The 12,719-nt window shown below is 38.1% G+C and overlaps 1 protein-coding gene across 1 annotated transcript in view; it reads left to right on the plus strand.

The window, feature by feature from the left end:
- LOC138967719 (uncharacterized) overlaps positions 1–4,607 on the plus strand; it is a 6,643-nt gene extending 2,036 nt beyond the window's left edge. Inside the window, exons 2-4 of the mRNA XM_070340374.1 lie at positions 885–1,083; positions 1,291–1,458; positions 1,895–4,607. Of these exons, the coding sequence (XP_070196475.1) occupies positions 885–1,083; positions 1,291–1,458; positions 1,895–2,085 (558 nt within the window). The 3' untranslated portion in view covers positions 2,086–4,607. The remainder of the gene's footprint in view (positions 1–884; positions 1,084–1,290; positions 1,459–1,894) is intronic.
- Positions 4,608–12,719: the final 8,112 nt, after the last annotated feature.

Raw genomic sequence — 12,719 nt, forward strand, 5'->3', positions numbered from 1 at the left:
GAATAGTTGCGAGTGCTTGCGAATGTGTACCGATCATTGCGAATGCCTTGCGAGCGCTACAAATACCTTTACGATGATTAGGAATGGCTTGCGAATACTGAAGAATATGCATTCCTTGCGAATATTAGGAGCATGTTGCTAATATTCGCAGCAAGAGACGAATGGTTAAGAACATTTACGAATGTCTTGCGACCATGTCCCGATCATTGCGAATTATTGGTGAATTCGGCACAGTGTAAGAGCAGTATTACGAACAATGCGAATTGCATAATCGCTTTATTCGTAAAATGTTTGCAAGCACTCGCAACACTCGCAAGGCCACTCGCAACGTTCGTAATACACCCGCAAGACATTCGTATATGGATTTGTATGCATTGGCAATGATCGGTAAGGCTTCAAATTTTCAATATTTGTTCCTGTCCATTCGCCTCTTTTTTTGCCGAATACATGTTCATATTCGCAAGGATATTCGGCACAGTGTAAGACAGACATTAGTGAGTTAATTATTTCGTGTTTTGCACAAATTACATTATGTGACCGCGAGACCATTTCACTAAACATGCGAGTGGAGTGCATTTCACTCAGATCCGAAGTTACCTTCATTTTGATTTTGCAATATAAATGTCTTTATTACTGAGCGCTATTTGTGAAGTGAATGGTGTTGTTGTTGTGGTAGTTGTTGTTATATTAAGACTCTTCCAAAATGTACTTTTTGAAAACAGTATCAATACAATTTTGCAATGTCTGTAACTTCTCGCCTCTGATGAATTTAGAAAAGGCGTTGGATATGAATGGTATTAATGATGTCTCTCAGATGCTCACACCTTAAACAAAGAAAAGACATTCAGAAGTAGTGTATATTCTTGCTTTTTTTCTGCGAGCAGATTGAAATCCTGATCTACCTGCGGAAATGTAGGGTGGAACTTTCCAGCGTCAAAGTACTGACTCAGTACAATGCACAGCGCCATCTGTTGGAAACCAAGCTGAAGGCTGCCATTCAAAACAACGGGGAGAACGCGTTCAACCACTACGACAGGGTCAACATGCAGAACGTTTCCGTCAGCACAGTCGTCTCAAGCCAGGGTAAGGAAGCTTGATGATATTTTTTTTAAATAGCACATCAGAAACTGAAGACTAGATCTAGACTAATTGCACTGTGTGGATGTAGTTTTAATTTGCTTAATCTGGTAAGTGAAAGGTTCAGACGATGGATTACAGAATTTGACGTTTAATAATCATATAGTTTTGACAACTTTTTGACCTTTACAATGAATATTTATTAATGTATAGGTGGTGAGTGGGACTACGTGATTTTGAGCACGGTACGGTCTTTGCCGGGCTACATGATTGAACCAAACCCAACGCACGGCTGGTGCATACAGAACCTTGGCTTCATCACTGACCGCAACCAGGTCAATGTTGCTCTCACAAGGGCTAGAAAAGGACTTTTCATTATCGGTAAGATATCAGTCGTAATTTATATTGTCGGCTTATACGAAGCGTATGTTGGTGCCTCAGCTGAAGAGCCTGCCCTTGTCAGCAGAGAGTATGAACTCATTCTATTCATATTAGTTCAAAATTATCTTCTATCATAGTTTTGCCAGCAAGGGCAATAATTTTAGTCTGTCCCAGTGAAGGAGAAATTACTCAAAGAACTAATATGTGTATGATGTGTGTGAACTATTTAAACTCTACCCTAATATATAATATTCCGTTACCTTACCCAAGTATTCTTCCTTTACCCTTGTATCAATAAGCCGGCCAGTGGTACGTACGATTCTGAATTATGTTTAGACAGATCATATAACAGTTATTAACCCATAGTCCCGTCAGAGATGTCAGAAAACAAGACCTGAATACAATAAGCTACATTCAGGAAGCGTTTCTTTGCCAGGTAATGCACAGTTGTTGAGGTGCGACGAAGTGTGGAAACATCTGCTGGAGAGATACGAGAGGATGGGTTGTTTGATCCAAGACGCCAGTACCTTCCCACCGCCACTACCCCCTCGTCCCAAAAAGGGCAGACGGGTGCAGAACAACGCTAGGGACGAGTGGCAAAACGTTGAAATCTCTCGCCCGAATTAGGAGGGAGGTTCCCAGCAGCCTAGTGCACCTTGAGACCTGCGCCGTCTCCTTGATCTTTCTGGCGAAAGCTGGAGAGAGACAGTGTTCTGTGGAATCGTCTTCTGGTTCTACTAAACAGTGCCTTCGTGTGAAGATTCGTGCTGTTAGGTGTGATCTGATGTATTTTTTTCTTCAAAAGTTCTTTTTCAATAGATGCTTTTTGATATTATTCCCGATGCATACATATTCACTATGTTTTTGTTTTGTTTTGTGGGTGTATACGGAGTAGAAGATTAAATGGTGTTTCAGCTGGATATTACTTGATATGGTGCTTATCACACACCCATTGTGATATTTGGCATTCGGTCCTTCTCATTCAAAGCATAGAATGTTTTCACTACTGCAACTGCAGTAGGGAGCGGCTTAAAATTTAACAGTTGCAAATTTGTTGATTATACTCTAATTTGTTTTCCTTTCACGATGGCTTGGGGCACAAGGTATTAAACTGCACTAAAAACACACCAGTGTCGGAAAAGTTTAGCAACTTACAAGTTGAAGTGTGCTCTATAACTGATGACAAACAGTCTGATTCCTTGAATTCCAAGCCGTAAACTCTGTTGTGATTACCTACTTTCTGCTGTATTTATTTTATTTGTCCACCACTTTTATGGCGGTAACTATAGTATGGAACTGATCGTTCTAGCATGTAATTAACATTTCCTTGATTGTGAGGGAAATGTGATGTTCGGGTTTACTCTGCTCAGATCTGTTTGGGATCCTTGTCAATGAAAAGTCCATCAGGTTTCCACCGGCTGGGGAAATACGGGTACATTGTGGGGTAATTCTTGTAACTATTAGTTTGAGAATTGAATACATTCTGTTTATTTCATAATTTTTTAAAGTCATAAAATCTTCATTTATCTACTTAAATGTCATTTGTACAGTTTTTGTATTACACTCGATTTACTATTCAACACTGTTGGCAATACATTGTATGTACATTATTTATAATCTTTGATGATCAGATGCATGTATATAAACATGGTTCCACTCGTGATTTGCATTGTTGTAAAACTGCAATTCAAAATATGTTGATTTTTATTGTTGTTAACGTGTGCTGTTATATGTAGAAACGGTATTAGAATGCAATACATATTTTGCAACGATGATGAATAGTGTTCTAGTCACAACAGTGTGTGATCATCGTGAACTAATGATCAGTATTCTGTTTTTCAGATTTCTGTCTTGTTTATATGAAAATACCCAAAGTTAAGCTCACAAGAACTTTTTTTAACCTTTGGACTTCTTGTGTTTAAAGGTATGTTTTCGTCGTCGATGTAGATTATAATTGTATTTTTTAAAATACTTCTTCTTTAAGTTTTAGCCTAAAATGTATAAGTTGGTTGTATGTTCATATTTGTGTACTTAGAGCTAGTGGACATACTTCAGGCAACTCAAGTTATAGTGCATGTTCAATGCTATATATCCAGACACATCCACAATTCAAAGAAAAGGCAGATTTTGTCAGTAACAAGGATATGTTTGAGACGGCAATATTTCTCGGACAGGATTAGTGTGTCTTGAATAATTCTCATCGATCTCATAGTTATACACGTCTTGCACAATTGTCAAAAATATAAGCTTTGCAGCTCTCATAGTATGAAAATCGTGTGTGAATGGAGGGAGTGAAATTCGACCACACGTCAGTTTTGTACAGTTGTTGTCAAAAAGATTGGCTTTGCGCAGCTCTCATAGTATGAAAGTCACGTGTGTATGCAAAGAGTAAAACAAGTCGCGTAAGGCGAAAATACAACATTTAGTCAAGTAGCTGTCGAACTCACAGAATGAAACTGAACACAACGCAACGCAGCAAGACCGTAGCATCGTCAGTCCACTGCTCACGGCAAAGGCAGTGAAATTGACAAGAAGAGCGGGGTAGTAGTTGCGCTGAGAATGATAGCACGCTTTTCTGTACCTCTCTTCGTTTTAACTTTCTGAGCGTGTTTTTAATCCAAACATATCATATCTATATGTTTTTGGAATCAGGAACCGACAGGGAATAAGGTGAAAGTGTTTTTAAATTGATTTCGACAAATTAATTTTGATAATAATTTTTATATATTTCATTTTCAGAGCTTGTTTTTAATCCGAATATAACATATTTATATGTTTTTGGAATCAGCAAATGATGGAGAATAAGATGAACGTAAATTTGGATCGTTTTATAAAAAAAATTCTTTTTTACAATTTTCAGATTTTTAATGACCAAAGTCATTAATTAATTTTTAAGCCACCAAGCTGAAATGCAATACCGAAGTCCGGGCTTCGTCGAAGATTACTTGACCAAAATTTCAACCAATTTGGTTGAAAAATGAGGGCGTGACAGTGCCGCCTCAACTTTCACGAAAAGCCGGATATGACGTCATCAAAGACATTTATCAAAAAAATGAAAAACACGTCTGGGGATATCATACCCAGGAACTCTCATGTCAAATTTCATAAAGATCGGTCCAGTAGTTTAGTCTGAATCGCTCTACACACACACACGCAGACAGACAGACGCACACACACACACACACACACACCACGACCCTCGTCTCGATTCCCCACTCTACGTTAAAACATTTAGTCAAAACTTGACTAAATGTCAAAAAAATTGACCCACAACCATAATCTCTGAATTATTCCGGATTAACTTCCAGAGCATTTCGCGCTACATTCGCGCTAACAACCAACATCGGGACATTAAAAACAAGTCGCGTAAGGCGAAAATACAATATTTAGTCAAGTAGCTGCCATTTTTCAGCAAGAGCGTATACTCGTAGCATCGTCAGTCCACCGCTCATGGCAAAGGCAGTGAAATTGACAAGAAGAGCGGGGTAGTAGTTGCGCTAAGAAGTATAGCACGCTTTTCTGTACCTCTCTTTGTTTTAACTTTCTGAGCGTGTTTTTAATCCAAACATATCATATCTATATGTTTTTGGAATCAGGAACCGACAAGGAATAAGATGAAAGTGTTTTTAAATTGATTTCGACAATTTAATTTTGATAATAATTTTATATATTTAATTTTCAGAGCTTGTTTTTAATCCGAATATAACATATTTATATGTTTTTGGAATCAGCAAATGATGGAGAATAAGATAAACGTAAATTTGGATCGTTTTATAAATTTTTAATTTTTTTACAATTTTCCGATTTTTAATGGCCAAAGTCATTAATTAATTTTTAAGCCACCACGCTGAAATGCAATACCGAAGTCCGGGCTTCGTCGAAGATTACTTGACCAAAATTTGAACCAATTTGGTTGAAAAATGAGGGCGTGACAGTGCCGCCTCAACTTTCACGAAAAGCCGGATATGACGTCATCAAAGACATTTATCCAAAAAATGAAAAAAACGTTCGGGGATTTCATACCCAGGAACTCTCATGTCAAATTTCATAAAGATCGGTCCAGTAGTTTAGTCCTGAATCGCTCTACACACACACCACACACACACACACACACACACACACACGCACACACACACACGCACATACACCACGACCCTCGTTTCGATTCCCCCTCGATGTTAAAATATTTAGTCAAAACTTGACTAAATATAAAAAGGTAAACTGCACTCATGCCTGAAAGTCTTGACAGTTCTAGAATGGTCTATTATATGACTATACTGTTTTGTTTAACACGTGCGAGGAGTATTCTTTGATGTAAATATTATGCCCGTATTACAACGAAAAGTATTTGCTGAAGGGTTAGAATCTATGAAGGCTAAAGTATAGCCTCTACTGTTTGAAGGTAAGCATACTTTCTTAACTTCAATGCGAAAGATGCATCACCTTTGTGCCATGTGGTTGCTGTTGAAAAGTGTAGGAACTCATTATGAACCATTCAGCATATCTGATTATCAGACTTGGGCTCTTGTGTTGCTGCTTTTTAATCTGAAGTACTTAAATATTTCTTGAAACGGATTGCCATGAATTAGCCTTTCTCTTCCGCAATAAGCAGCTTGAGAAACTTTATATTGTTTGCTTGCGCCCTTCGTTTTAACGTTATTTTATCAAAGTATGCTTTCTCTTTTGGGTCATTTAATAGCAGCTCAGATAGATAGTATGATGACTAAGAGCATCTGTATTGGAATGTGTAGTGTTGGCATGGTTTTCGGTTGTTTGTTTATGCTGTTTTGTTTTATTTTTCTTGACTGAAGACTCAACTTAACTAGTTTGATTTGAACAATTTAAGTTTGAATATTTTGGAGTCTTCAAGGTTTTCAAAGTGTTGGATGTGAATAATTTGTTTACAGCCAAACCGGTTTTATTACACGTCATAATTATACTCGAATGTATAACCCTCCTTTAAGATGGTGTGTTCCCTTTTCTGCGAGCCTATACATTTTACTTGCATATATAATTATGTGGAACAACTTTGTTTTATGTCACATTATACATTCTTCCCGTTCGTTTACTTTAAAATCATATAAATTATATAATAATGGTGTGATAGAAGTCGTGTTCCCACATTCCACAACACTTGAGATGCCCACCATAGACTTATTTACATAAATGCATATTATTTCATATTCTTGTGTGTGCCCATGCAGACAACACTTTTTGGGGTGTATTTTGATAATCTTTAGAATACATCTATATTCTGAAACGTTGGATTGGTTTTACTTGTATATATGGTCACAATGATGTTACCTGTGAGATTTTGTTTTATTTTTGTTTGGGACTAATGTGGACACTATATTGACTTGCGAAAATATGAGAAAAAAATTTACATTCGCTTTTTTTGAAAATTCCCCTGTCGATGTGTTGATCGATTGATCAACAATTTTGATCTTATCTACCACCTGTGAGTAAGAAATCATGCATCATCATGGTTGGCGCATTGACTTCCGAAGCAGTTCCCTTCTTCCTATTTCGAGCAGGGCGGACCTAAATGTGCATGGTCTCACAAGTTTGGTAATGAAGTTGGTTATCTGTCAGTTCGGAAATGGCATGTTATGGCATCGTCGGTATTTGTACAGGTAAGGCTGAACAAACAGGGATGAAAAGTTGAGAAGAAAGAGCCACTATTTAATTGGTAAAACATTCTTTTTATTAATTTGGTGGGATTAATACAATTGGAGTTATTAATTCAAAAGATGTGTTTGTGTCTTTAAAACTAAGTATATTCAATCAATGAATAAAAAATGACATTTACGCCACAGAGTTTCAAATAAAAAGAAATAAGATCAGTTTCGACTGTCTTTACAGTAGTTAATCATTATTTGAAAAAATAATGACAGTTGTTGTTCAATTTTTAATCATCTAATATAAACTAGATAATGCACATGTATGTAAAACTTAGTGTTAGTGATACGACCTAAATTGTGATGCATGCTGGTTACTTGCCACTTTGTTTACGTTTTTTATTGTCTTATCAGTATTTCTACTATTCAGCTTATCTGTGATACTGCATTGTTATGACTGGTTATTATTTTTTATTCCCCCCTCTGCTTCTTTCTCTCTGTAAAGGTGTAGGGCTAGTTATTTTTCGGTAACTTACCCAACAACCAAAATCACTTACCCAACAACGGGCCTGAATCCTCGATAGCTCACAGGTTGATGAGTTAGACTTTCAGGGAACTACTTTAGCGATTGAAAAGTTCCGAACGCTCCAATGTACAAAATATACATCTCTAGACCAAACAATACAAACATACTGCATTTAAACTGGCAACTACAGGCTTGAACACATTAATCTCCATATAAAATCTATGAGTTTGGTTGTTTTCTAAATCCAAATCTAACGATCAGTGCAGAGAAACTCGCTTTAGATCTCTTATGAGTGCACGCAAACTCCCAAGGCAAGTAACTCTCGTACGACAAGAGTAGTTCCCCTTCCAAATTTTCTGAACTGAGTTGCTTGGACAAGAGACTGCAATCCGACGGTTAGTTTTCGACAATATTTCATTTTATAAACAGATCACACGCAACCAAATGCACACATCGCATCAATTTAAAGAACATACAGCGGTTTCATACACTATTTTGCCCCAGAAAACGGAACTTCATACAGTTTTTAACGTTGGAACACGGGTGCAAAAGTTCGTCTGCTTGTCCCATTCGAAGAAAGAACATTTCCTAAGCGATACCAAAACATGACCAGAACACACACTATCTGCCTTTACCGGCACAGCAGAATAACAACATAACTGTGTACTTGATTTTAGTCCAAAACAGGGAAACTGACAAGAAGTGTTAACAGAATTGATTGATTTTCCCTGAACTATACAACCGCGCATTATTCAATCGCCAGCGCAGGTAGACTGGTTGAGTGATTTGGATTCGATCAAACTTTCGCACAAAAACTCCTCTTTTCTTTGAATAACTGAAGAAAGGAGGAATAAAGAGGTTACATACCTCGTCTCAGTGATTATCAAAAATAATGGTCTCAGTTCGCGGTCATGAAAAAGCTCGCTGAAGCTCGCATTTTTCATGATCCGCTAACTTCGACCATTATTTTTGATAATCACTGAGACTCGGCATGTAACCTCTACGTCCATAGTCTCTTCAGCTGATATTGCTATTCGCGACCGCCGTTGTTATGAAAGCAGTGACGTTCTTGCCATACTGTGCTGTACACTAAACTGTGACGGATAGTAATTTGTGTCCCCGAGAAGCTAAAATTGAGACAATAACATAGTGTTTAAAATCACAACAGCTCAGGTGTATGTCTACACCAAAGCTCTTACGGCTTTGCCCAAACTGTAATTGAAAGTAAACTGCATCACAGTTGAGGTTTATTCCTTCACAATGAGAACACAAGGAACGTACGTAGTCGATACATATCGACAGGGGGCCGACAAATGGTTTAAATGTGAAATGTGTGTATATGGGTGTGGGTCTAAAACAAACAAACAAACCATGTGAACCTCCCCCCTCCCCCCGCTCGCGGGCTGAACGACTGACGTCACATGTCGCTTCGGTCTTTTCCGGAAGAACACCACATGTACATAATAGGCCTACACACTTCGATCGCGTAGCAGTGCTAGGGAGGCCCACCGACAGTAAGCGTGAACAGACCACAGAAGGCCATTTTTAGAGTGCTGTAAACAGCTTCAAAATTAAGCAATGTTCTTATAGTTCAGGTTTGAAATGTAAAAGTACTTATAGAATTGCTGTGCAAAGTTTGAAGCCTGTTAGAATTATACATTTGGAGGTATTGGACTGTAAAGTCAGGCAAATATGCGATTTTTTCACAATTGGGAAGTTATGTACAGGGCGACAAATTAAAAAAAAGCAAAAAGAAATGACCTTTTCGGTTTTATTTTATAAAACAGATTGCAGCAACCACAAATGTATCACAGTTGAACCAATAAATGCAATAAAAAGGGTTTTATAGCCGATTGCAATTTTAGGCTATATTGACGTCATCACACGAAATTTAAGAAACGCGAACAAGCAAATCTTCAGTGGTTTTACAGGTAAAGATGTCATACGATATATCAAATTGAAGATCTCTTTGTGTACAATCTAGCTGTCATACTTTTGATGCTGTATAATCAAAACTTTACAACTTAAGCTTGAAAATCAATATTTTCAAAAATAATAAATTTAAAATAAAAACTATAAAATGTATTAATGTTCCGCAATGTCAATCTTTATAAACATTTGTAACCTCACATTTTAGCATATTTCCACACATTGAATGATAATAATGTTACTTCCAAACAAGAAAACACTAACTACAGCACAAGTTTGCAGTTATGCGTTATATTTTAATCTGCCTGACTGAAAATGTGTGCGTTTCTTCCTTAACCTGTATATCCGCGATTATATAGCAAATTATGTGTATGTAAGTGTGTATATATCCATGTATGCAGGTATGTATGTATGTATGTATGTATGTATGTATGTATGTATGTATGTATGTATGTATGTATGTATGTATGTATGTATGTATGTATCCTTATGTTTTTATGTGAATCTCTCTCTCTCTCTCTCTCTCTCTCTCTCTCTCACACACACACACACACACACACACACACACACACACACACACACATACATTCACCAACACACACACAATATCTGTTATCCTTGTTGTGGTGCAATTAAGGTCAGGTATACAGCATGACAAAATCCCCTGCAATGCAATAATGACACAAACAACAGATTTTCCAAAAAAACTGTCATAGCAACACAGAAATTGTCTAATCAATGAAATGTAACAAATACAATTGCATAACAGAACAAACAAACATTTGAATATAACATCAGGTATTTAGCGCCAAAAAGAAACCTAAGTCAGATCATTAGTTATGAGAACCAATTAAGAACATCAAACAACTCAGCGCCATAAAAGTCATTTCAAGTCATCAGTCACACTTTAAATGTCAAAAGTCGTCGGGAAATTAATTCAGCATTATAATAATACCATCAATAAACACACAAGCATGAAGATGAAACAGAACAGACGGAAATTGTAGCACCGAAATGAATTCTGCAAACACATCGCGATCAAAGAAGAACACCAGGTGACTTTGTGTATTAAAGCCATCGTTAAACAGACATTACACATTCAATGAGATGTACCTACAGATCAGGTAATTCCGTGCTACAAAACCCAGTGCAGATCATAGTCTAAAAGACATCGAGATATTACTAAATTATACAGTACTTCAGCGCCATATAATAATGTAAGATCATCAGTCACACAAAACCGAGATGTAACAAAAAAAATCGGGTTATTCGATCGATCAGCACCATATGAAAACATTGCAGATCATTAGCCACACAAACAAAGAGATGTAACAAAAACATCAGGTAATTCGATCGATCGGCACCATATAAAAACAGTTACACAAGTTCTCACTGAAAGTGAAGAACGAAGCGGTTCCGCAGGTTGAAATGACACCTTTTTTTTGGAGTAACCCAAGACACACGCTTGGCTTGGAAGCCATATATTGCAGCCACAGAAGCAACAGGTGTGTGTGTGTGTGTGTGTGTGTGTGTGTGTGTGTATGTGTGTGTATATGTGTGTGTCTGTTCGTCTGTGTGTCTGTCTGTGTGATTCTGATTAAAAGTGAATGTGCATGTCTATGGGTGTTTTTGTGTAAGTATGTATGTGTGTATGTATGTATGTATATATATATACAGTCGACTCCGGTTAATCGGCCATTTTTGGGACTGACTGAATTATGGCCGATTATCCGAAGTGGCCGATTATCCGAACATCGCATCGGGAAGTTCCTCAGAACAAAAATATTGGATGTTGGAAGTTACTTATGGTAGCGGAAAGCGGAAGTTTCGTGCATTGGCATACGTGCTCTACATGTCTCAAAAAAATGTGTCCAGTGTCGTCTGCTTCTGTTTGGCACTGGCACGTTTCCTCACTGCAGCACAGACAACGTCCAGGCAATGCAGTTCTTCTTCCCCGAAGGCATTTTCCAGGGCATATTGAACCAATCAACCAATGCCTCGTCCACTTCATCGTCTTTTCCTCCTCTTTTCCTTTTCTTTGAGACAGACAAGCGTCCACCTACAGCTTCACTCCTGAGATGATCCTCGTCGTTAATCCATCGACAAAGGGTTTTTCTTGGGACCCCTAACTGATTTGCAAGCTGCAATTTTGATGTGTTAGGCGGATATCCTTTCACTTTGTCCAAGAATTCAAGTTTTTCCAAGACTCTGTAATCTTTCCTTTTCGTCGCCATGGTTTGTGCAAAGAGGCTTTCGGCACAAGCAAGTCAGTGTTTGACTGTCAGTTGTTTCGATCACAGTGTGTAAACTCAGTAAACTCACTGGCAGACCTTTGTGCTGTCATGTGAGTAATGATCATGGAACCACTCACAAAAACGTGAAAGTGTGAGGTGGCCGTTTAGCCGATGTGCAAAGTTTTCGTGGTGTCCGATTAACCGAACATTTTAACACATAATATGAAGAAAAGATTCGGTCCCAGGGAAAATAGGCCGATTATCCGGAATTGGCCGATTATCCGGATGGCCGATTAACCGGAATTGACTGTATGTGTGTGTGTGTGTGTGTGTGTGTGTGTGTGTGTGTGTCCGTGTGTGTGTGCGTGTGTCCGTGTGTGTTTGTGTCTGAAATTCAGGATCCAACTGTGTCCATGTGCACGTGTGTCTGTGTTTATGTGTGTGTGTTTGTGTTCGTGTGTGCGTGAGTATGTATGCATGTGTGTGTGACTTGGAATAATAGGCCGTGAAAAGTAGGATATGCGCCGAAATGGCTGCAATCTGCTGGTCGATGTGAATGCGTGATGTATTGTGTAAAAAAAATTCCATCTCACACGGCATAAATAGATCCCTGCGCCTTGAGTCCGAGTCTGGAGATACGCGCGCGATATAAGACTTCATATAATAATAATAATAATGTGTCTGTCTGTCTTTGTGATTCTGGATCAACATTTATTAGTGTGTGTGTGTGTGTGTGTGTGTGTGTGTGTGTGTTTTGTGAGAGAACGTTTTACCGAGAATTTACTTTGCAAAGTGAGTATCTACAGCTAGGTTACTTCGAAAAGGGCTTCTGCGTGCTGATCAGTCCTGTGAAGCAATTCATGTTGCAGTGAGGTAGCTACGTGTTTTGTCCACGTGTTTTTAACCAAAATGTCATTGTCCACCAACAAACCTTCTCCTTGGGTCTGTTAATGT

Source organism: Littorina saxatilis, linkage group LG5 (genome assembly GCF_037325665.1).
Source record: "Littorina saxatilis isolate snail1 linkage group LG5, US_GU_Lsax_2.0, whole genome shotgun sequence".
Lineage (NCBI taxonomy): Eukaryota > Metazoa > Mollusca > Gastropoda > Littorinimorpha > Littorinidae > Littorina > Littorina saxatilis.